The 27294-nt window shown below is 36.5% G+C and overlaps 1 protein-coding gene across 4 annotated transcripts in view; it reads left to right on the top strand.

Annotated features, from left to right (window-relative positions):
* Window positions 1-27294, top strand: part of elmo1 (engulfment and cell motility 1 (ced-12 homolog, C. elegans)) — an 86626-nt gene that overhangs the window by 19654 nt on the left and 39678 nt on the right. The window contains exons 1-8 of one of the 4 annotated variants that reach the window (XM_084130932.1): window positions 4259-4513; window positions 13893-14024; window positions 14604-14644; window positions 15618-15690; window positions 15798-15848; window positions 17540-17709; window positions 21907-21942; window positions 26408-26507. In XM_084130932.1, coding sequence (XP_083987058.1) covers window positions 13947-14024; window positions 14604-14644; window positions 15618-15690; window positions 15798-15848; window positions 17540-17709; window positions 21907-21942; window positions 26408-26507 — 549 coding nt within the window. In that variant the 5' untranslated portion in view covers window positions 4259-4513; window positions 13893-13946. Of the gene's footprint in view, window positions 1-4258; window positions 4514-13892; window positions 14025-14603; window positions 14645-15617; window positions 15691-15797; window positions 15849-17539; window positions 17710-21906; window positions 21943-26407; window positions 26508-27294 lie in introns of those variants that run through there. The other 3 variants (XM_084130933.1, XM_084130934.1, XM_084130935.1) reach the window with 3 other exon arrangements.

Raw genomic sequence — 27294 nt, 5'->3', positions numbered from 1 at the left:
GGCAGTTGTATTAATAAATTCTTTTTTTTTTTTTTTGCAGTGTAATTGGGTTGCGAGAAAGACGTTTTTATTTGCAGGTAGATTTCTGGGTGTTTTCCTTTCTCTCAGTGTGAGAATGTGGTAACTGTCTCATGTATATTGACTGTCATGGGTCTGACCTGTTTAGAGAGTTTCACACTGGGTTGAGAAGTCTTTGAGCAGAAGGTCACACAGCCAGTGTCTCTCCCCACCTCCATCTCTGGGCTTGCGTCCACAAAGCCTTTTGTAGAGGCGACAAGGTCTTTTTTTTTAGATGCTCTAGTCTAGTCTTAGACCTGAAGCAAGCCACTTCGCTTGACAATAAATGTCACTGTGACCAAACTCTCGGCTTACGCTGCATTATATTTAGACGTTAGTCATTCTCTCAGTGTTAACTCTAATATTCCAGGAAAGATTACTTATAACTACAGTTGGCGAAATAGCATTATAACCTATTCACAGAATAATTTCTTAGTGAGCTATTGGATTTCACATAGTTATTGGAATGGAAATGCAAAGAAGTAAAGTGAAGCTGCAAATTGATTTTCATGCTTTAAAAAGAGGGAAAAAGCATTAATATCTTTTATAATCTTGCAGCATCTGTTACTGTCCTCTTTTAAAAGCTCTATTTCTCCATGTAGATTAAAGATGATTACAATTACTGCCGTAGTGTTTAGATGGGCGGCTGGGCTCTTTTCCCATCTGCACTGGTGCTTTTTAATTTGAATCTCTGTTGTATAAGATCTTTGAATGCTTCATTGATTTAATTGAAAAATACTTTGCTATGCGGAATTTAGAAATGCATGCACAACACAACACAACACAGGCATTTTTACAAAAAAAAAAAGTGAGTTAAAGTTTGGAAGCAGCAAAATGGGTTAAATTACAAAAGTGAGATGAGCCTGAATAAATCCAGACCAAGTGTTTCCATGTGCAAAGGTGGTTGACAGCTCTGCTCATGAGTACCACCAGCCTGTGTCTGCTTTTGGCAAACTAACTCCCTAGGCTGGATCGGATGACTTAATCAGGTTTGTCAGAGGCAGTACAGCGTGTGGGGGTCTCTTTGCTCCTGGGGAGGGGTTTAGGTACCAAACACAAGGAAGGGCTAATTGGAACACAGCGCATCATGCATTCATCTCCAAGGAGACAGCTGGCTCCTCGACCACCAAGACGGGAACATCGCTTCTAGGTCAATTGTGTTTGTTTCTCTAATCAGGAGACTTTTGATTTAAGGTGAGATGGGAAGTTTGTGTGCTTATTTTTCACGGGTAACTATATATGGACTTGCGGACTATTTTTATGGTGCTTTTATTCATGACATTTTTGGAGCTTGACAGTATTGGTTGTAATTTGCTTTTGTTGCGAAAGGGCAGCATGAACATTCCTGCAAAACCTTCTTTTATGCTCCACAGAAGTCAGTTATACAGGTTTAAACCAATATGAGGGTGAGGAAATGATGCCTGAAGTTTCATCTTTGAAGTGTAGTATTCTTTTACCAAACACTTTTGACAATCAAACAATTTGGCCAAAAGTAAATAATCCGTTTTGGTGAGTCATTGACATTGGAAAAAAATGGTGAAATGGTGACGTTTAATTGGCTCATCCCCGATGGCACATTTTAACCCTGTCAGTGTCTACTTTGTGCAAGCATCTTGGATAAGCTAGAAGAGCTAAACATGTCGGCTGTGTGGACACTAGGGCTGCATCTGAAATCGCATACTTCCCTACTATATAGTAGGTGAAAAACAGTATGTGACAAAAGAAGTATATCCAAATTAGGTCCAAAGTACCCAGATGACCTACTACTTCCGGGGAGAAGTCCACTGGAAAGGATTTGTGAATGGCAGTGATGCGACGTAATTGGTGCTGGTAGGTCACATGATAATGACAACATGGCGAATGTAGTACTTCCAGATTACATTCATACTACACACATTCATACTATATAGAACATACTTTTTAGGGGTAGTGAAGTAATTAATTAATTATAAAAAATAAGTACCTACTAAAGAAAGTATGGGATTTTTGGACGCAGCCTAGGACTGGGTTGACAATATCATTTCTTGTATTCGTATTCATTTTGATGAACAAAGATCTTTTAGTCGAATTTGTTTTCGGTTGATGCGTGAACAACTTCTCTAAACATTACTTGTAGCATGCCTGCCACCCAATAATCACATTAAGCTTTGTATTTTGTTCATTCTGATATGAAACAAAGTCTGAGCTTTCAAATTGTTCAATTTTGTCGCTCTTTAATGTGGTCAGAGCCAGTCATTGTCCGTAACTTGTTAGTTGGCTAGAAACGATGTCTCTAGAAAAGAGCATTTTGCTAAATATTTGCAATATATTACATTTTCATTATTTAATTGGAGTAGGAACATAATTCTATAATTAAAAAGTTGATATAAAAACATATGTGCAAATTTAAATGCAGAACTCGTTTTCGGCTGAATGAAACTTTAATTTCAGTTTTGTTGCATCATTAGGGAACATCTGAACACTTTGCACATTGTATTGAAAGTGGAGCTGCCATTCATTTATCACAGTAAAGGCCCCAAGAGGACACTGTTTAATTTTAGATGTGCTCATTTTCTGGAAAAATGTGTGGCTCTCTTTCTTCCTCCTCATTTGTCTCTTTCTCTCTAGCTGGTCTCAAAGACCCTGACCAATTTTACCAGTCAGTCTAAACAGCGATGGTTTGATGTACCCGACCACGCATGAATCTAGGCCAGACCCAGCATTTTTCATTGACCAGCTCTCCACTGATCTCTATTCATAGCTTGAGGGAACCCAGTGCCACTTCAACAGCTGTGAGAGCAGGGCCGGCCGGCCCTTAGGAGCCCACAATGGGTGGAACCGACATATGCTCCTTCTCGTTCACTAACATGAGCCAATTTAGCCATCCTGAAGCTTTAATGGGAAACGAGATGTTAAGCAGTTCTTGAGTTTGCCACCCAGCTGCTGCTATTGCATCAGAAACAACAGAGCATGCTCCTTGAAATATGGTGAGAGGATGAGCAGATACGGGAAATGAGAGTAGCCGGCCCATGCTATAATCAGCAGCCTTTGTGCTCGTTTCCTTTTTTAATCCTTTAAAATGTGCCATTGTGATAATTAGCACACTGATCATTAGAGCTATTTGTGAGTTGCACCAGGCATCAATTTCCGGGAATGTCATTCTGCCCATGCAGCCAGTCATAATCTGAGCATGTTATTTTTCCACTTGATGGGTTGTTTTTTAATTTTGTTACCATGGCACTATGAGTCAGTGACAGTCGTGTCAACTTTGTTTATGTGGGCCGCACATGCATCACAGGGGGATCATTTGAAAAGACAAAGAAATTTCACACAGAAGTGGATTGCTTTCATCGCACATTATTTGTACTCATCAAGATGCAGAAGTGTTTATTGAATGCCCAGCTGAGCTATTTGATATTACTGATATACTAATATTATTTTTTATATTTTATTTTATTTTTTTAATATTTTATAAAAAAAAATGTATATAGTTAATAATACAAAAAATTATATATATATATATATATATATATATATATATATATATATATATATATATATATATAATATTATTATTATTATTATTATTATTATTATTATTATTATTATTATTATTATTATTATTATTATTTTATTTTTTATTTTTTTAGGACCAGATTTCCACTTATTCTCATTACTGTAATGCAGAAAAAAAAGATGTATTTATAAATCATGGTTTTAATCAGTATTCAAAAATCAAGCTAGTTTTATTCTGATTTAAATGGGGAAAAAAGTTGGGTCAGGATGATTTTCATTACTGTATTAAAGGAATTTGTCTCAAATTCTTTATAACAGTAATGAGAATTATGAATGGAAATTTGTCCCATGAAAGTCGTTACTGTACAAAAACATCATAACAGTAGAAAAATAGGTTTCATTATCTTAACATAAAGTATCATTTCTTTCATTTTCTTTTACAGACATACATATGTATCATAAAAACTACTTCCTATCACCTAATGACCACACAGCATTATTTTGACAGATTATTTGTCTTCTAAACGTATGCACCAAATCATCGCTTTATCTCAAGCAATCAGTGCGTTTCCATATTTCCTGTTATTGTCCGACATTTTCAGATAAGCCGAGCCAGGACGTGTGGTCTGTTTCCTCCTCACGTCTTCAGTTGTGTTGCGTCTTTGAAATTTGCCGCCTTTTTGTGCAACTGTGGCCCAGCAGTTTCCTCTTCTCATGATGAACGCCTACTTCCTCCATCTCTTTCACCTCTTTCTCTTTATCTCTCTGTCTTTCTCGCTGGTTAAGACAAAGTTTGTGTAAAGTCGTGCGATAAATACGGTCACAGTCTTTATTTTGAAGTCTTTTGTTTAATGATGCATCTCTGTGCGGAGACAGCATACTGTACTGCTGAAGAATAATCGGCTTAAAGAGCTGGAAACATTGACTTGTTCGACCAGCTTCTAGTTGCGGGGGTTTCCGGGTAAGTTTCTTTATGCTTTCGGATGAACCGGGCCGCTTAGGGTGTGGCTTTGGCCACCGGGGTCAGCTCTGCGACCCCTAATATATCACTACAGGTTTATCTGAACCAGGCTGCATTTTTCTTTTTGAAAATCTAAATGCAGTGTTGAAACTTTTTTTATTTGGTCTGTTTGCTTCTTTGAGGTGTCTCCATCCAGCAGACAAGGCAATCGGTCGGCTTAGATGCTCAGAATGTGCTTTTAAATTATGTATAATTCATATTTGATTTGAGATGTTTTTGACCTGTTGAGTGACATTATCCACACTGTACTGTGCTGTGTATACTAAATGCATTCATATTTTTAGTACAAACATACCTATTTTTTTTTTTTTTGTGGGTGAATGTTTGTATTAACATTATAACTTTAATCATTACAATTTCACTAGGGTAATTTTTTACTAGGAAGTGTAGTTTCCTTAGGTACTAGTGAGATGCAAATGCGAGGAGTTGGAGATGTGGAAACTGTTGCTTAGCTGTGACAGGATATCCTGGTTACTGAATGAGACTTAAGAGGACCTAGAGGACTTGTTTTTGACACTATAGACGCCTGCTGCGGCTCAATCTGAAAGAAAAGAGCACAGAATCTGTCTACACTAAAACTAAATATTTCTCTTTTTAACAGATCATTGTTAGTATTTAGATGAGGAAACGGTTAGTTTGTGTAAAGTGTTTGATTGTAACATAAAATGCCTGGTTTATGTCAAAACATCATTCTTGGCTGATGTTCATCTCTCATTGTTTCCCAAACAGAGATTATACTATGAAAAAAGCACCTTTGTACTACCATATTGTTTTAGACATTGAATTATGGTATAACCATGGTTTTGGGCATGATTATGGTAATCATTCAGTACCATGGAGTATCATTATATTACCATGTAATACCATCACTGTAGTATTTTTGTAAGGGTATTGGAAACAAAAATATGGCCATAAACACTTCAAACTTAACTTGTCTTAAATTATACAAATCCCTCTCTAAGGCATTATTTAGACAGGCAGCAAAAACAACTCAAATTTTCTTTAAAAAATATACTTTTAGATTTACTTTAATACTTTTAGTATGAAAAAATAAAAAAATGAATCCAGTGATACAAATACATGATGTGAATTCTGAATTATCATTCATTCATTGATTCATTCATTCATTGTTTATTACTATGTATTATTATTGTTGCTGTTATTAATATAATATTAAAAATAATTATTTATTTATTCATTTATTATTATTATTATTATTATTATTATTATTATTATTATTATTAGGAGTAGTAGTTGTAGTAATAGTAATAATAATATTAATAGTTTGTTTTTATCTATTAATATTTTATTATTATCATTCTCACTACTACAACTACAACTACAACAACTACTACTACTACTACTACTAACAATAACAATAACAATAACAATAACAATAACAATTATTATTATAATTATAATAATTATAATTATATTAATAATATAGCCTAATTCTTTATTTGATTTCATCTTATTTTGTATCTCAAGTCTGAATGGTCAGATCTGAGTAGTTTTGGTCTTTCAGGATATGACACGTATGTAACACAATGTGTGCAGTGTTGTCTGAAGCGGTGTCTGAATACACTCATTTTCACTCACGCTTTCCTCATTTGAATAGTGAACGAGTCAGTGGTTTCGCACAATACATGCATGAATGTGTAAAATGCCCGTTGTGTATGTCCGTCATACTCTTGTGAGTTCAGCGCTGAGGGGAAGTGTCATGTTAGACGTGAGCAGAGTCCAAGTCTGCGATTTTCCCATTTTCTCCTTCCACACTGACATCTCCACTCAGAACGTCTCTTGGCACCATGCTGATATTTACATCATTACTATAGCAACCAATGGAAATACACCAGATATGAACTATGTATAGGCTATGTGTCTCAAAACGGGACGTGTCTTAGACTGGACCCACAGTTTTGTCTCTTCAGTCTCCACAAAGGTTTTGTAGCAACATGGCACAGGTCAGACCTGCAGGGTAGAAATGAGAGCCGACTGGCTCAGTGAAAGAGAGCGAACGTGAGTAGCAATAACTCGGTAGCTGTCTCGCGTGTCTTTGTTTCTCACCACAGATAAAGCTCGCTGCTCCTTTGTAGCCCCTGACGGTGTGGGCCCTCTGTGCTCTGGGACCCTTTGTAGAGGTGTCAGATGAATCGCTGGAGGGCTCTTTTGAAATCTATACAGGACGTGGGCAATCCAGGGAAGGGAAACCTGGTGAAAGTGTGACCTTCTGAGCATTCTTTCACTTTCTTCTCGCAACTGACAGACTGCAGCTGTTCAGATTGGTAATGTTGTTCTCTCTGCAGGAGTCAGGTCTTAACATTTAAACAGCACTGGGCATGTCACACTGACAACCACATGCTGTACCGTCCATCGGCGTCTAATAAAGGTAGTCTTAGTTTGACCTCAAGGATGAACTGTTTTAGGCTGTTTTAGTTGGATCATGTATTAGTGTTTTCCTTTGGGTCATATGTTACATTACTGATCATTTTACAGTTCAGTTAGATCTTTACATAATGTCTGAGTACTACTAATGAAACATCATGTCGGCTGCTTGGTTTGTAATTATGCTTTAGAGTGGCCTGCAATTACTGCACTTATTGGTATTGCTATAATTGTCTCTAAGGCCCTGTTTCCACCTGATATTAAGATGTGTTTGTCGATCTGATCACAAGTGGATGATGATAAATACAGGTGTAAATGGACTGGAGTCTAAAACGCTTTGAGCTTGTCCACCTTCGACCACTTCCAGAGTTAGTCGAAAACGCATTATCCGTATTGCTTTCGTAGTGTAGACGCTCATGTGGTGGAATGCGTTTGAACAGCCAACAAGTTGAAGACCAACTGCTGACTTAATGCGTAAACAAAAGCATGGTGTTGCCATGGTGTGTCCAAAAACATGGTATTGCCATGTTCCATGGTATTATCTTGAATTTAGGATATGTACCATTTCCTAAAACATTGTATTTCCATGGTATGTGGGAATTGACCGTTCGCAAAGACCCGCCCCCCCTTAGTTACTGTCGCTATGTCTGACAAGCTACGCCATTCTCACGCCACACCATGTTCTCCCATCAAGCTCCCTGCGAAGGGTCAATTGCCATAGTATATGTTCAAAAACATGTTATTGTCATGGCACATCCTTGAAACATGGTATCGTAGTGGCATGTGTCCTAAAAATGGTATTGCCATGGTACATGTCCTAAAACATGATAATAACATAGTTCATGTCATAAAACATGAATATGTGGGGGGGTTTTTTTAACCCTCTGGAGTCTGAGGGGTTTTTGGGGTCCTTGAGATGTTCTGACATGCCCTGACATTTGTGCTTTTTTCAGTTGCTTATAAACATATTAATGGCAAAGGTGTAAATTCACTCTATTTAGCACAAACAGGGCTACCATAATATGTGAACAACTTGCATGTACATGTTTGTATTTTTGATAGAATAATGTTTATGCATGGTTTTTTAAAAAACAAAAAACTAAAGTTTCTGAAATAAGGCCATAAAACACATTCTAAATATATGTAAATAAGACTTTTGACTAATGGATGTCGTTGCCTAGTATTTTTTCTTCAAAATTATGTGAAAATCGTCCTGCCTAATCATTCCCATAACACAATACATTGATTTAAATCTTGTAAAACACTTTTTGTTTGGAAAGGCCATATGCGGGTGGGCGTGATTCACACCTATGGAGTCAATGGGGCCGCATAATGAGGCTGCATAGGTAATGAGCCTTTCATTCAGGTGTGTGAATGAGCCACAAGAATGCAAGGACAATATATAACTGGTTTGTTGTTTTTTCCACAAATTTTGCTTGCAAATTGTACAATATCCAAGGTAAACATTTCTAGTAATTGTGCAGTTAATTGTTCTCATACTGTATTTTCAGATTTGGAATATATTCTCTTCCCAAATGTGTCACTAATAAAGCATAATAAAATTATTTAAAGATAAGGCTTATAATGACCTTTTAAGATTTTGTTTACATCTATCCTTATATATATATATATAATTTTTTTTTTAAGGTTATACAATTACAACAACATTTATAATTGTAACAATATTTCCAGTGTAATCTTTCTTTGTATTCGCGATTCATATTAAAACAGTATTTTTGCCAGCTGTAGTAACTCCACAACAGCACGCATCTTTGCGTTCATTCATTCATAGTAACGCGATTCATATTAAAACAGTATTTTTGCCAGCTGTAGTAACTCCACAACAGCACGCATCTTTGCGTTCATTCATTCATAGTAACGCGATTCATATTTAAACAGTATTTTTGCCAGCTGTAGTAGCTCCACAACAGCACGCATCTTTGCGTTCATTCATTCCGATTAGAACAAAGCAAACAGAACTGACCTAATTCCTCAGCGGAATCCGTTTGCTCCTCGAAATGATACTTCCAGAACTTCTGAGGTAAATTTTTGCAGGATTATTATCAAGACAGTATTATTCCTCACAGCATCGTAAAGTACATAAGTCTGAAAGTGAACTCGCGGTGTGTGTTATCCAGCTGATGGGCGTTTTACAGGTTTGTTTGGATCGGCTCACATTTGCGTTTGAATAGCGCGTGCTCTCCGTGGGCGGAGCACATTAAAACTTAATTAGCTGAGATGAGAACGACTGACATCTCTCTCTTTGCATACATATTACATAAACTGTGAATATTTGTTTTTTATAAAAATTACTTCGTTTAAAAGATGAGAATTCAAGCTTCATGCCTGTATGTCTGAATGCCTGTTTGACTGAGTATTCACTGAGTTATGGTTCATTTTCGGACGCGTTTCAGAATGGACTACACTGACAGAGAGGAGGCAGAACTCGCTTCGTGTTTATTTTTCTTTATTTGGCAAAAAGCACAACACTTTGTTTTTATTGTGAGTATACACAAAAATAATACACATTTAACAGAATCGATTGATGTATGAAACTCCAATGGAAAATCAAAGTCAACCGAGTATTTTTGAGTTTCTTTTACACTGCTAAAAAAAAAGCGAGCTGGTATCGCCGGCGATACCTCCGACCTCTGGGGGTTAAAGATGAATGTCTGAATAAGTAACGCTGAAACCAGAAATGTATCTTGTTTCCCTCTATTAAAACAATTGCATAGAACATGCCTGCCCAAAATGTTCTTTTTGCAAGTTTTTTTCAGCAATTGTAATTTTGACCCCAGTGTAAAAAATTGTTGATTACATAGTAAATATTTATCTAAGAATTCAATATTTTTGCTTTCATCACTTTTTTTGTTTGTATTTCTGTAGATTTATAAAATAAAAAAAAATTACCTGCGGAAATTTTTGAAATTTAGTTGATTTGACACCATGTCCAAAATCATTATGTTGCATGTCTAGAAAACTCTGTTATTTTAATGTGCAGTGTGAGAAAGACAATCTAGTGTAAAGTGTTCCTCAACTTCACGTTTACCCACAGTGAAGGTTGGATGTTTCACGGAAACTGTTGATTGATTAATTGGGTGGGTTTTCCAGAAGGAAGTGCAATAGAAGAGCAGGCGATGCTGTGTGTGTCCCTGCCCCCCCCCCCCCCCCCCCCCCCCATCAGAGAGACAGAGACATCTCTAGGCCTGCCTGTTTATCTGACGGGTCTATTAATCCCTTCTGTCAGTCTGTTTTCTTCCCGGTTTCTTTCATCAGCATTATTGTGTAGGTTTAAGAAACCATGTCGATCAAAAATGTAAATTTGTTTCGCATCAGTTGGGCTTTTGTTTTGTAGAACTTTTTGATAGACAAGAAATGTGAATGTTTTTAGCCTTACATGGCTGTTGCTTGTGTCCCACTGGCTTTGTGGTTGTATCCACATATCCAGCATTTCATGCTTTACTGTTATGTCAACATAAAGTGTGGGATTAAACCGCTTGTACTTGAATGTTGTAATAATATCTGCATGTGTTCTATTCTCTTGTAGTGCAGCCATACATGTGAAACCCAGAAAAATAAGTAAAAAAAAGAAATACTTATAAGTGATACTTATTTTTAAAGCACTTTTATGACCCTATTTGTGTTTAAGTGTGCTCAACACACACTTTAAGGCATAGATAATAGGAATATTATCATTCATTCTTTCATTCTCATCTGTGATATATATATATTTTTTTGTTCCCCACTGTGAAACACAAAAGAATATATACTCATGCTAAGCAAATCAGGACTAAATGTATAATTTTCTTTATATAATCGCTGTCAAGCAATGGTTATGTTAATCGAATTATTTTCAAATTAATCACACATCAAATTTTGCTGAGAAATCACCCCCAAAATATAAAGTCATTATTGTGTTAAATGAGACGAGCATTAAAAAGACATTACAAAAAGAAGCTTTAGAGAGAAAAAATAGTTTGAGTTTGTTTGATTCAACATCAAATTTACATAATTTACACATAAACTTTTATAGGTTATACTGGGCATGATTGTGTTCTTCAAAATATCTTCTTTGTTCTACAAAAGAAAGAAAGTCATACAGGTTTGAAACAACATGAATAAACTCTAAATAAGATACTAAAACTGCCAGTAGGTGGCAGTAAATGTCTAAATGCATAAGTTATCGAGTCATTCATTCGTTCAAACGGCAGATTCATTCAGGAATTAAGTAAATAGGTGTGTTCGACTTGAAGTGGCGCTGTGCAGACCGATCGGTGAATGACATCAAAGTATCATGAGAGCAATTAGAGAACAGTCTGCTTTCGAGATGATTCTCGCGGTACTTCAGACCACTAAATACTAAAGTACTTCTAAGCGATGTAGTTCCTTATGATGAGAGGAACCAGGTATGCTTGAGTATTCTGTTCTTTTTATGGTCGCATCTTGTGACCTCATGTCCTGTTTTGGGTTCGTTTAGATGTCTTTGGTCCGTGTTACGTTCATATTTCAGTCGAACTGCACCAGAGTTTGTTTGGAAGCAAAAAGGTGGCTCTCAGTCCGCTTGTTTGGTGCGGACCATGGGTTCATATAGCAACATTTACACTTGTTAAAATGAACCGCACTAACCGAGCAATCACACCAGCATTCGTTTTAATCTAACCAAACCTGCCAAGTGTGAACATACCCTATTCATCTTTAGTATGCATTGTGGCGTGTTCGCACTTCGCAGTGTGATACAGACTGGAAAATAAAGAGTAGCTTGTGCTCTTGTGTACAAAAGTTGCCTAGACTCTAGATTAAATGTAGCTTCTGTTTCTCTCAATTTATGTTTACAGTATCTCAAATCATATAAGAGCAACGGATTAAAAATTAAACTCAGTTTCAAACAGGAGTGCAGCTAGTCTGTCCATTTGAACAACAGCTGAGAGCTTTACATAAAACCTGGTTATGAGATTTATTGACTTCTGTCAAATGAAATCATGCCATCTGTAATGGGGAAACTTCTTACAAGGAATGAAACATTTCCAAGCGAAACACCCTGGAAAGATGCAACTTCTGATGGAACGGCTGCCATAGCAACAGAGCCTGGGTAGTGTCTGTGGAGATTATTATGGGATGAGTCATGGCAGAGTGACATGGCAGCTTGTTTGAATGGGTTGAATGAATGCTTGTTTCACAGGCTGCGTGTGTTCTTGTTTTCTCTCCAAGAATCATCCCCATGCATTATGGAACGGGGGATTAAAAATGTAACTGGGTTTATCCACAAGGACCAAAGATGATCCGCACTGTCCCGAGTGTCAGGAGTACTAAATAATTTACAAATTGCTTTTGTGTGGATGGATGTCACTTTCTCTTTATCGACTCGCCTAACCTTTTCTTTACTGTTTTATTGTGCTTCTATTGTACCTTTTATGAGACTTCAGACAATTATTTATCTTTAAATGCTTATGTTATTTAGTACATTTTGCAGGCTTTACTTAAGGAAAATTGAGCTAGAATTAACTTATAGTTCGACTACCAGTTATAAAGAAAAAGCCTGTCTTTAAATGATTTGTTAATGTGCTTTAGACTGATGTGCACACTGATACTCTGTATTTCTGTCTGAAAATGGGCTGAAAGAAAATAGTCCACTCACTTCATCCAATAGTCTATATCATGGAAAACAACATGTCTCTTGCTCTTTTGAAATAAAGAGTTCAGTATGCTCTAATCACAAGACAAAGCTCCCCTCAGCAATCCACCGAGACCAGAGAAACTAAACTGCAAAAATGAGCCATTTGTCAACATGTCAAGTTGTCATCATTATGATGTTACAACCATGAGCACATTAATATATGACAGTCTTTGTTTACATCTGTGAATCAGCATCTTGGCCCACTGAACAACACTGTTGGCCTTTGAGGCAAGCCAATCATAACAGAAGTCTGTTACATATACTAGAAGTCTTAAAGGTACAGTTGCAAAAATGTCATGTTTAATTCTAAGAGTCAGAGATATTGTGTTAAGGTCCTGTATTAAAATCTTTTTTGTAATTTTACATAAGAAGCTATTGAGTATGTTGTTGTTTATTTGGATTGAACCACATTATGACCTACTATATATATAATTAGTACTTTACTACAAGACTATAACCATGACAAAGCAAACTTTAGTAGTGGATAAATTTAGCTTGTAGATGTGTCATTTGTTCACGGCAAAACCACCAGGGTTTATTGAGATGAGTAGGTGCTATATACTGTATATTATCTGATGTCAGTTGATCTCCATAGTTTTAGTTTAAAAGCAAAGTTCAGACCTAAGATAATAAAAGTGTTTAAAAGACACAAGTATGTAGATCGTACTGCAGCAATTTGCAATTAAAATGTCAAGTATAAGACGTCACAAAGGAAGAATGTTCTTGTTCAGAGTGGATCTCTCACACAGCCAAAGCTTTGCATTCCTGAAATAGTTAAAAAAAATGTATTTCCATGTTTATATATGGAGTATAATCAGGAGAATGTTATATAATTGTCTTATTCTTAAGCGATCTTGAGTGTTGTATAGAATACAATTTGTCACAAAGCTGCAATCATTGGCTTTGTTAAAAGACAGCTGGAACCAAACCTAAAACATGGCTTCACACTTTTATATGGGCTTTTAAATATTTTAAATACACAAATTTCAGCAGCTCAACTGGTGGAGCATGGAACTATCAATGCCATTATATCTCTATATTGATAAAATGTATGATTTGCATGCAGTTTGTATTAAAAAAAATTTGAGCCGGAACTCTGTGCTTTAAAAACTGTAAAAATGCTGGTATTGTTACATTTTTAGACGCATTACCAAAGTACTGGTACTTTTGACATCCCTTGTTGTACTAATCAGTTTTTTGAAAAAGAGATGTGTTTGATAAATTAGTATGCGTAGTATGACCCTATGTCTCCCTCTACAGGCTTGGATGACAGCCAGGCATCAGTGAGCGGCCACATCCTCCATCAGCGCAGCCATGCCTCCCCCAGCAGACATCGTGAAGGTGGCCATCGAGTGGCCGGGGGCCTTCCCCAAACTTATGGAGATTGACCAGGTCAGTTCCTATAGCTGACTTTATCTCCTTGTATATGCATGCTTATATATCTTACAGAAGTGCATTCTTGTTTTTTTTACCATTGTAAAAAAAGGTAAATTCTGTCAATATTTAACCCGCTTCTTGTCGTTCTAAACCTGTTTCTTTCCATACAATGACATTTCATGACCACGGCTGTTGATATCAGAAATCAGAATAAGTCGTAGGGGTTTGGAACAACATTGTGAATAAATAAAGATTTTCACTGAACTATTCCTTTAACATGTGAGCGAAAATGCCCTGCAGTGCATGTGTGAATGATGAACTATAAAAACTATTGAGACTAACCTTGGATAAATCCCCCTAAAGTACTTTATTAATCATTCATCTTTATTTTGCAATTCTTTATTCATTCTTTGTTGTTTTACCGACTTGACTCAACCAAATGTTTGCTCAAAAGTTGTAGAAACTGATGTGAATGCAGCAGTTTTATTGGGAATGAAGAATGTTTATTAGCCGTAAAGAAATAAGGTAGAATATCAGTTCTAAGACTAGAGAAAAAAATAATAAAAAATTCTTGTTTTGTTTTGTCTGCTGCAGAAAAAGCCTCTCTCAGCCATCATTAAAGAAGTGTGTGATGGGTAAGTAACAAACCAATATTTTGTGCATTCATACCAAAGTTTGTGCAAACTTGACATTGAAATAGACAATTCACGTGCAGATCCGAGGGGAATGTATATCTGAAGGGAACTGTTTCGAAGGCATTTGTATGATGCCTAATAGATCTTATTCAGAGCAGTGCCATAACAGGTATGAAAGCGAGGTTGTGAGGGATAGACTTATTGTGTTTTCAATGGCATCCGCTGTGTAAGCTCCTAGATTACTTTGGCTTCTGAAATTTTTGCAGTGTTTCGTTAGCAGAACAATCCAAAAACACATTAAATAACAGTACAACCCACTGAAGAGATGCATCTATCCCTCACAGCCTCACTTTCATTCCCGTTATCTAAGATTTCATAGTGCTGCTATGAATATGGTCTATAAAGTAGTGTTCGATATCACTTCGCCAAATGATTTCAGTTATTTTCAAGGTCCTTACAGACTACAACAGCAAAAGAACCAAACCCCACAACGACACTGACCAAGCAAATAAATATAGTAATCAATAGGTTAAAAAGGTCAAATTATTTCCATGTTTTTTTGGCAAAATATTATGTTTTATTATGTGCGGAATCTTATGATGCGTAAGAAATTAGTCTTTGACACAAACCTGACAAACATCTGGAAATACATCATCTAAACAATGTTTTGAGGTGTGGTAACCATAGTACAAACGGAATAATAGACTCCGGGTCGTTGAATTATTGAAACATTACGCACACCCGAGGTGTAACGGCATTACCTCCTAGAGTGTGCATTATTTTTCTAATAATTCAATGGCCCAGAGTCAATTATTCCTTGCATAATATATAGAAGTTTCCACTGTTATTTCCAAGAAATCCTTTTTTTTTTGCCTGTCAAGAGTTTGCATTATGCTGATATTGTTTTTGTTACACAGCAACAAACATCAATGTATAGCAATCTCAGATGTTTATCTGAATCTTCTCTGACTAGATGGAACTTGCCAAACCCTGAAACCTATTCCCTGCAGAATGCTGACTCGACCAACTTCTACATCACCGAAAAGGTTCATTTCAAAATCTCGAAAAGAAGCTGTATTGCTAAGCTCATTCGTTTAAAAAGAATTTCTTATAACAATGCCTCTTCTCCTCTTATTTTTCTTTTTAAACCCAGAATCGCAACAACATCAAAAACGGCTCCATTCTGCGGCTTACTACGTCTGCTGTAAGTAGCACATTTGAGTTTACTGATGCCAGAAATGCATACTGTATTTAAAGGCTACATCAGCAGGAGGAACCTGCCTTTATCCTCTGAAGCCCTGTCCCATCCAGCTGGGGCCTGTAATCCTTCAGATGTGAGGGGTGAAAGGTTATATCACCAAAGCTTCCTAAAGTGTCAGGCAGCAGCTGAGAAACAGTCTTGCATGACCTGTCAATTCGTAAATGTGCCCAGCTGTCATTATTTTCGCTTCTTTTCTCTCTGCCGGATACAGAAATTGTTGGGATTGGCTCTTTGTTATAGAAAATACATTGTCGTTTTGGAAACACATTACATTAGAATAGATCTTTCTTATGACCTATCTGAATTTGCAGCTTGGGGATGATGATATTTAAAGCTGATGTCTGTGACATTTGAAACCGTCCCCTCCAGCATAATGACAGCAAGGGCTGTTTCTCTTCCTGTGATGTTTTGCACCAGCCACCATTGATATTTAACAGTCATCAGTCCTCTGTGTGGCTTCGATAGGTTTCATAGAAGAAAGCAACGGTGTTCACGATTAAGCGTATTATGATGCTGTGTTCAGTTACATTGGTGCAATCACAGTGTTTTGTTTTTTAAGATGATCAAAGCATGCAAGGGAATTTAGTTTAAAGGGAAGAAAGATGGAAACAGTTGGCCAAAAAGTTTTTGGACTGATTCCACACTTTAAAAATATATGAATATTATTGCATTAGATGTAAAATATCAAAACAATTGATCTGAAAACAAATAATGTTTTTGCTTTTCACAGAACCACTATTTTTGTGGTTCAGGATATCTAGATATTCCAGTTACATCAGAGGTGGCTTAAATTGAAATTTTTACTGAATATTTACTGAATTTTAAAATCTGTGTCAGATCATTCAAACAGTTTGTCATCATTTTGACAAAAACATTAGAATTTTGCTTAGTTTAGAAACACATATTGTAGCTGCATGTAGTTTAATAATGGATAGTGAAACATATAATTAAAATCTTGTTGAATGTCGAAACCATAAAAAAAAAATTTCGTTACTTATAAAAAATAAAAATAAAATAAAAAACTTCAACTTAAAAAAACAAAAAAAAAAACACTTAAACTTATTTTATTTCAGCTAGTTGAAATAAAATAGTCAACATTTCTAGGCAACATTTCTCCTTTCTATTTGATTTACTAAAATAACAAACTAAAAATGAAATAAAAAAAACTATATAGGCATATAATTTTTTTTTTGACAAAACAAAAAATTGAAAAGAAAACAAAATTTAAGAATAAAAACTAATTAAAATTATTAATAAAAACTATAATAGTATCACAATTATACTAAAATAACTCTGGTTCTCAAATGTAATGATATTCATTGATTGACAAAATTTTTTTTAGGGCCTCTGCAAATGCGGAAATTTATACTAACTAAACTAGTCTTTAATTTATTTGAATATAACTTACAGAATATTTTCTAATTAGTAATCGTCGATATTGAACACACACTGACACGCTAAATACTGTTGAATGAGGCAATCATTGTTGATTCAACGAGACGTGTAGTGCAGTGTACACTTAGAGAAGTGTAGTCTCGCCGCCTTCCTTGAGTTGTGTGACTGAAAGGCCTGACCTCCTCATGAGGATCCGTCACCCTCTCACTAACACGCCTCTTCTGTGGCCATGGTAACAGGCCCAGATGGCCCAGCAGCTGCACGAGCGCATCCAGTCGTCCAGCATGGACATGAAGCTGGACGCTCTGAAGGATCTAGCCAACTCTTCACGAGACATCACCTTTGCTCAGGAGTTCATCAACCTTGACGGCATCTCGCTGCTCACACAGATGGTGGAGAGCGGCACAGAGTAAGTAACTGTTTCTGTTCCTCTGGCTGCCTTTCCTCCTGTCTCTCTGTTTTCATTACAGTGCTCTTGAATTTCACTCATTGGTTTGTTGCCTTAGCAGGGCTTAAGCAAATTAAAACCCGAATAAAGACTTGGCCAGTGACTTGCACCGTACACTGTGATGATGTCCATTCAAATGTCTCAGAGAGATTCTGAGATGTTGTTCAATAGGAGTCTTCAAATCCCAATGAACTAAAATAAAAGTTTGGGGTCAGTAAGATGGTTTTGTTTAAGTAAATAATAGTTTTATTCTGCAGGGATGCATTCAATTGATTAAAAGTGACAGAAATCTTTTTTAGTCAAGTCACCTTTATTTAAATATTACTTTATACAATACAGATTGCTTTACAGTGATAACAGGAAAATGATACATTTCGGCTGGTGTTTAGCTGAAGTCAGTTTTGTAACATTATAAATGTTTTTACTATTTCAAATAAATGTTGTTTTGAACTCTCCATAAAATTGATCCTCATCCACAAACATATTAAGCACTAAGCAGCAACCGATTTAACATATGATAATGATAAGAAATCAGCAAATAAAATAGAAAATAGAAAACCGTTATTTTAAATTGTAATAATATTTCACAATATTGCTGTTAGTATTTTCATAAATAAATGTAGGCTTGGTGAGCATAAGGGACTTATAAAAAAAAACAAAAAAAACATACCGGCTCCAAACTTGTGAAAGCTAGTAGATTATTCTCAATGAGAACAAAAACACAATGATTTGGCATTGGTAATACACAGTGCCTTAAAACACAACACAGCGACTCACCTTCAAACATAACGCAACATGCCGTAAAACACAAAACTTGTAACCCAACACAACAAAGTTTCCTCAATCACAACACAAATAGCAATGTTCCCTCAAATACAAAATGTGCTTTTAATCACATAAGAACACAACAGTGTTCCCTCAAAAACAAGTGTCTTTAAACACAAAACAACTTGCTCTCTGACACAATACAACACTGAGGGCTCGTTGTTGTCTTGTGTTTGAGGCCACAATGTTGTGTCTGAGAGGGTGTGGTGTTGTGTTTTCACACATTTTGTTGTGTTTGAGGCCACAATGTTGTGTCTGAGAGGGTGTGGTGTTGTGTTTTCACACATTTTGTTGTGTTTGATGACTCTTTGAGAGCAAATGTTGTGACTGAGGACACTTTGCAGTATTTTGTTTGAATCTGTCCAATACAACACAACTCAATCACATCAGAGATGCATCATCCAAATAAACCGAATATCACAGTGGTCTGTTAATAATAAATGAAGTGTATACATTTCACTCCCTCCTCCAGTCTCCTCTGCGATTATAAAGCAGCCGTGTGACCTGACCATCTCAGTTGAAGGTTAAAGCAGAGATAGACTATCTGCTGAGCTGGCACTTTTTCAACTCCTATACGGACGGTCCCATGAGGAGGCCGAGCTCTGCCAGCAGACACAAACTGCCTTAGGAGAGAGAGAAACATGGAGGGAGAAAACTGGGACTAGAGAAACACACTTAGAGGCAGAGTCAAGGAATAATAATGTACTAAAGAAAAACAAAGGCGGCTAGGAAGATACACTTTCAAGACAGCTGGAGGGAAGAAATTGTTTAAAAAAAGACACGGTTGTCTGTCAAACTGGATGCCTCCTCTACGGCTGGTCAACTTCACAGGCTTGCGCTTTTGTTTTCCGTTACATGCTAACCTAATTATGCCTGTCCTTGCTCCATTTGTTAAGGTCATACTATTCCAATGGCTGTTTTCATGTAGTTGTGGAAGAACATTTATCTGAATTGCCGATACATTAATTTTCTTGCATGAGCAAAAGTGATTTCCCTCTGGTGCTCGGCCGGTTAAGGGAAATTATGCTGCCGTTGGGATGTTGGTTTTATTTCACTGAATCAATAGCTGCGTTTTTACTTATCGGAGCTCTGCGCCGCCAGCTGAGGTGTTTCAACATTTCGGTACGCTGAAGAGCTGACCATGGAAATGATTTCCATGGGTATGTTTTATATAAAGCAGCTCTGTGTCAACAGCTCCTGACCTCAAAGAGCCTATGTGTGGGTTTCTATGCAGTCCTTTCATACCGCTAAGAATCCAAGTGGACACGCACATGCACACAAGTACACACTGTTTCACATTCTTGCCGTGGATTCCCGTTAGCCGCTGACCAAGCAATGATTATTCAAAAGACTTAAGCATGACGGTACTCTTGAGGATACAGAGCGAGTACTCTTACATCATGGGGCATGAATGCAGCCGGTTGAAGAGTTAGTGGTGTAGTGGCTCCCTCTACTGGTCATGTGCCACAGTAGCACTCTGATTGAGGTTGTAGATACCAGTTAAAGATTCAGAAAGTAACTTTATGCTCCGTAAAATGTTTTGCGTTTAAAACGAGTAGTACCACTGTTTTGATTGCTAGAGAAATGTTAATTCAGAAATTGTTTTGGATGTCTTTATGCTTGTGCTATTAGTGAAGGTTTATGATATCAAACTATTATATTTGTCAGACACAAATATAGGCAGTTGATTATTATTATACCAGTTGATTATTAACCCATTTAATCCTAAATTATTCCCAGCTAAGTGTACATATGTATTTTAGTCCTTGGATTGGCCAATGAAACAAACTGCATTAAAAAAAGGTTTTAAAAGTCGAAAGTATTGATTTATTTTTGGTCACAATTGTAACCCGTAGGAAAGTACATAATCAAAATTGGCACAGTTGCTCAATAAAATCCAACAGAAAGTTGAAAACAATAATGTTTGTAGCTTCACATTTACTGAAGCCAAGTCTAATTAAAAAGAAATGTATTATTTATTGTATTTATTGCATTAATATTTATTACTTTTAAGGTATTCATGGTTTATCATCTATCTATCTATCTATCTATCTATCTATCTATCTATCTATCTATCTATCTATCTATCTATCTATCTATCTATCTATCTATCTATCTATCTATCTATCTATCTATCTATCTATCTATTTATATATATATATATCTATACAAATATATAAATCTATCTATCTATCTATACAAATATATATATCTATCTATCTATCTATATCTATATCTATATCTATATCTATATATATATATATGTGTATATATATATGTGTGTATATATGTGTGTATATATGTGTGTATATGTGTGTGTATGCATATATTAGCAGTTGTTTGTTTAAACAATTCCAGTTGCTTTGAAAAAGAAGAGATGATAAACCATGAATACATTTTAAAGCAATACATTTATTTTTATTTTAGTTTGCTTCACTTATTGTAACAGTACTTTGAAATCTGTAATTTTATAAGCATTTACAAATGAGGCTATGTGTTTTCCCATAGTTGTGACCACTAACATAAATGTAATATATGGAACTAATTATAGACCCTTTAAACATTATATCCACCAAATGTGATAATTGTATCAGTTTTGTATTTTGGAGCTTTGACACCGACGTTATCTTCCAAGGAGGCAAACAGTCCACGTGAACGTATTTTCAAGACCGTCTGCACTTATATTTATAGTTGACAACTCTGCGTGAAATACATCAACAACCCTTTTTTCAGACCCTTCTCTCTGTAAACACAAATTCCAGTCACAAATGTAACATGTGAAATTAAATGCGTTTTAAAAGTACAGTGCAAGTCATTCGGTAAGAAATGACACGGCAAAAAGGCAACATGCCTCATCTTTAATGATCATTCACAATGAGTAATATCTGTGGATTACAGCCCTGCTGACAGGACCATGAGAGGAAACAAGAGCCACGTTTGAGTCATAGATACAGTAAATGCAATATAATGCATGATGATTTGTAATGGATACTTTAGGTAATCCTTCACACTTGCTCATAACCACCACAGGGAGTTAAGCACACGTCGTGCATTAAATGCGTGTGTAGGTAGAATGCTTCTCCCACAGTTCTGCTTTGCATGCTTTGTGTCTCTCAGAAAGGTTTTTTAAATGTTCAGCTATTTTTTTTTTCCTCTCAACTCATGCTGCACTGGATGTTTAAGATATACTTTACTTTGTTTTAAACCTTGTGTAAGGGTTTTCCACAGATTTTGCTAATTTAAATGTCATAATGGGTTCATAAAGGAATATTTGGACCCTGACTATGTGTTTCTGTGTCCCTGACGTCAAAGTTTTTAAATCTTTTTTTGTAGACGGTATCAGAAACTACAGAAGATAATGAAGCCCTGGTAAGCCCTCTAATCTCCGGGCCGAGTCTCTGCATGATCGGGCTCTGGCCTCAGTACTCAAAACCAATCAAAGTGATGGGAACACTGGGCAGCTGCTGCTGTTACTACCATTTTTCTGATGGTTTTATGGTTTTGTTTGGATGATTAATTCTATGCAACCAAATCAGCTGTCTTTCTTTCTTTTGCATGTGGTATTGGGCAACATTGGTGCTTTAGGGGAAGCTCTGCACTAATCACTTTTGGGAAACATTTTCATGTTTGTTTTTTTTGTTTTGTTTTTTTTTGTTCCCCACTCATCGACAACAAACTGCGCTCACATTTCCATATAATTGTAACATCAACTATTCCTCTTAAACTTAACCAAAACACTGCTTGTTTTTTCAAAATCCTTTTGCCCAGGATCCCTCTAAAATTATTGGTTGTCAACCAGAAACTACTTTACTCAACACTAAATATCCCCTTGTGATATTTGATCATCCCTCAGTGCCACTGTCAACTTTTTTTTTTTGTAGGGTTTTGCCCAATTCCAGCTGCAAATACTTCCTGCTCCCAGTGATACATTAATGATTTGCTGTTCAAACCAGTGTTGTAGTCGAGACCAGCTCACTCGAGTCCGAGTCGAGACCGAGACCAGAGAGGGTAGAGTCCGAGTCGAGACCGAGACCAAAGAGAGTCGAGTCCGAGTCGAGACCGAGACCAGAGAGAGTCGAGTCCGAGTCGAGTCGAGACCGAGACCAGAGAGAGTCGAGTCCGAGTCGAGTCAAGACCGAGACCAGAGAGGTTGGATAACCTAAGGTTGGGTCTAAAAACCAGACCTAAAGATATCTTCAAGAATATGTAAAATATTTGGTGGTAACAATAAAATTGGCACCATACTCAAACAGTAAATCAAATATACCATGGAATCATGTACACTGTAATGGTAAAAAAAACTCTTTTTAAGAGTCTTACTGCACACGAATTCTGTGTGGCTCTTATATGCAAACTGAATTATGGATGATAAGGCAGACATTTTCAAGACATAGTTGAGCTAGAGGCTCCACATCACATCTGACCAGGCTCCTGCTGCATTTGCGTGGTGCAAACGTTAGTCTCAAGTCATGCGCAGTTGCGCACAAGAAAGTCAGCAATCATTGGACGTTTCAATCAAACAACAATTTAAAGAAATATTAACATACAGTAACAATCATGAAATATTTTGAATGGGACTCGAGTGGACTCGGGAATAAGTCCGAGTCCTAATATGTTCGAGTACGAGTCAATTCCGAGTCAAAATGCACACGAGTCCATGACAAGACCGAGACCATTAAAATATGGTCTCGAGACCGAGTCCGAGTCTTGAGTACACAACACTGGTTCAAACTAATGTATTTTGTTATTATGAGGTCTAACTTTTGCTGTATTAACTCCCTGCTATATAAATACTCAACACCAAGCTAAGTGCAGGCTACTTAAAGGGTTAGTTCACCCAAAAATTAAAATTATCCCATAATTTTCTCACCGTCAAGCCGTCCTAGGTGTATATGACTTTCTTCTTTCAACCAAACACAATCAGAGTTATATTAAAAAATATCCTGGCTCTTCCAAGCTTTATAATGGGAGTGAATGGTAACAGATTTTGAATCCCAAAAAAAGCACATCCATCCATCATAAAAGTAATCCATACGGCTCCAGTGGGTCAATAAAGGTCTTCTGAAGCGAAGCGATGTGTTTGTGTAAGAAAAATATCCATATTTATACCTTCACTTATCAACTTCACTTATTACAACTTCAAAATCACTTGCTTCCGTCCGCGGGTCGAGTTTCGGCCGAAGAGTGACCTCTGATCTGACGCAGGATGTATTGACTTTATTAAAGGAACACTCCACCGTTTTTTGAAGTAGGGCTTATTCACCTTCTTTCCTACATTTAGATAGGTGGGCAAATGCATTTTTGTCTCAGTGCATGCATTGTTTTAGTTTGACAGGGTCGGCGCTAGCTTAGCTTAGCATAATGAATGGAATCCTTTGTTGCCAGCTAGCATGTCCTGAGTAAAAGTAATATATATATAAAAAAAAAAAAACCACCTAATTACTGCGTATTCACAACGAGTACAAATAGCGATGCAGATTAACACTAGACGATTTCCTAGGTAGATGTTGACTTATATATTGAGGACTATATTAGGGTGAAGCACGGGCGAAGCACTGCTACTTGGGCGTGATATCTCTGCGCCCAAGTAGCAGTGCTTCGCCTGTGCTTCCCCCTAATATAGTCCCAAGTCAATATCTGCATAGGAAATCGCCTAGTGTTAATCTGCATCGCTATTTGTACTTGTTGTGAATACGCAGGCCACAAGAAGTAATTAGGTGTGTTTTTTTATTTTTTATATCACTTTTACTCAGGACATGCTAGCTGGCAACAAAGGATTCCATTCATTATGCTAAGCTAAGCTAGTGCCGACCCTGTCAAACTAAAACAATGCATGCACTGAGACAAAAATGCATTTGCCCACCTATCTAAATGTGGGAAAGAAGGTGAATAAGCCCTATTCAAAAAACGGTGGAGTGTTCCTTTAACCCCCTGGACCCGAATGGATTATTTTTATGATGGATGGATGCGCTTTTTTTGGGCTTCAAAAAATCTCAGTTACTATTCACTCCCATTATAAAGCTTGGAAGAAAGAAGAAAGTCATATACACCTGGCTTGAGGGTGAGCAAATTATGGGATAATTTTCATTTTTGTGTGAACTAACCCTTTAAGTAATTCCTGTTTCATTTCTGCCTTTTTATGTTCTGTTATTTTAAAAATGTTATGTGTATTTATGTTTTTGTAACTTCAGATTTATTGGCCTGAAGTTTTTTTTTTATTCTTGTTTTTGGATTTTTTTTTTTTTTTGTAACTTTTTGTTCCACCTGTATTTTCGTTATAAGAAATAATGAAAAGGCATGAACAGAGGTATTTGTGATGATAGGGGGCAGTGTTATCATTTAAAGCCAAAAAGCGGTGAAAAAAGCTGTGGCACATGGGGTGCTTCTCAAACAGAAGGCATGTCCTTCCTAGTCCAGTCCTTCTGAGGTATGTAGGTCAAAAGTCCTCCTTAGCATTAAAAGTCAGAATAAAACAGTCTAGTGAGTGCGCATGGCTACATAAATGTTTCCACCCCTGGGGTCACAACAGGAAAATACAATTAAAATAATTATTTAAAATATATTGTATATTACAAAACTTTTATATTACCTTTCTATTAATGCAGTACATGTAATGACAACCATCTGTGGTCTCCCAGTGGTCACATTACGCACAGTTTAGCATTATATGATTAATTTACGACAAAACGTATGAAAACATAATGCCTTTATCTCCAAAATATATATTTTTTGTTTTGAGTGAAGCTTTTGTCAAGCTCAGTGCCGATTCATTTTCTGCCAATTCTTCATTGTAAATTGGAATGTGTGCAGAGGATTGTGGACTGAAGGACACGAAGGATTCACTTGATGCATCCTTCAAAACAGGCCGAATGAAGGTCGCAAAACAAAGGTTGCCTTTAAAGGATCCTTTAAATTGAGACGTCCTTTGACGGAGCTTGATGACATGTCAGCCGAGATATGCAAACCTTACTAGGACGCAGCTTTCTGATTGAGAAGCACCCATAATGAGGATTATAATTAGTTTTTAGCTAGACAATAATTGATTTAAAATAGGTCTTTCTTTTTTTTTTACTCTCAACCAAGTAATTAAGTCCCTGTCTTATTACTTAAAGGAATATTTGAGGTGTAATACAAATTACACTATTATCAACAGCATCAGTGACATGGTAGTATGACTAGTAGTGATGTTATTGTTTACTAAAACTATTAAAAAACATTTTTGTTAACCGATATATATAGCTGAAGTCAAATATAATTATAAGATGGAAAAGCTTAAGAATAGTTGCTTTGGAAACTAACTGAAATAAAGTTGAAGTAAATAAATTAAAGCTATATAGATATATAAACAATGATTAGTTAATTTGTAGTATGTTAATTCAGTTCATTCAGAATATTAATAAATACAATAATAGTAAAAAAAATATATAAAATAACCTGCTGTTCCACAAAAGTAAGAAAGTAATTCAGGTTTGGAACAAATAATGGCATAATGTTCATCTCTGGATGAACTATCCCTTTAAGTTGTATTTAACCTACAATATTCCTTTGAAGACTATCATATTCTATTGTGTATCATTACTATAATGTCCCAAACAAACTGCTGCATGATACCATTGAACATTTCTGCTAGTGTAATTGCACTGCTGCTGCTCCTGCTGCCAAACGCTCTGGCATTGGCTGCTCTTCTGAAGGACAGGGACATCAGCTCTGCTGACTCTGTGTCCTCCAGCTTCTTCTCACTCACTCTCGCTCTGTAAGGCTGAAGCTTAGCTGTTCTTTCAGTGCAGGTGAGCGGTAGAGACGTGGCTAGTGGCTGTTGTCTTGTCTTTTATAGCTTTGGTGACCTGCTCTCCTTTACACTGACGGCCTTCGTGGAGCTCATGGACCATGGCATTGTCTCCTGGGACACCTTCTCCGTGGCCTTCATCAAGAAGGTGCGTGGTCTGTGTGGGTCCTAACGCCCCAATATAGTCATGGGACACTATGCTGTCAAAAAAATCTCTATCCTTCGAATGAGACGTTAAACGAGGCTCTGACTATCTGTGGTCATTAAAAATCCCAGGATGTCCTTTGAAAATACAGTATCCTAGCCTTATTTGCCCATTAGCCTCTGTCCATTATCATGGCCTCCTACTCATCTCCATATATAGTGATTGGCTTCATCACTCTGTCTCTTCTTCACCAATAAGCTGGTGTGTGGTGGGCGTTCTGGCACAAAATGGCTGCCGTCGCATCATCTAGGTGGATGCTACACATTGGTGGTGTTTGAAGAGATTTCCCCCATTCCATGTAAACTATTTTTTTCCATGTGCCGAGAAAAGCGCTATATAAATGTAACAAATTATTATTATTATTATTTAAAAGTCACAAGGGTGTATAACTTATGTATTTTATGTCGTTGGATAAAAAGTAAAAACATCTTGAGCTTGTGATTTTATTTCAGGCATTTAACCAAAAGCCAATTTAAAAAAAAAAAAAACATTGACTTCGCGACTATGGAACCAGAAGTGCAATTAACATAATACATAAACATAGATTTACATTATAAAATAAAAAAGTTGTCACTGAGTTGGGGCTTCAGCTGAATATAATGTGTTTGATTATTAAAAATGTCATAAGACACTAAATCGTACTGTGTTCATGCTCTATTTTGATGGAACTCTAGCTTTTAAACATTTCAAATCTGCATTTGTGTACATTCAATTCTTTTTAACTTGTCAC

Source organism: Abramis brama, assembly GCF_963993115.1.
Source record: "Abramis brama genome assembly, chromosome: 12".
Lineage (NCBI taxonomy): Eukaryota > Metazoa > Chordata > Actinopteri > Cypriniformes > Leuciscidae > Abramis > Abramis brama.
The sequence above is the reverse complement of the archived record's forward strand: the minus strand, read 5'-3'. Positions and strand labels throughout refer to the sequence as shown.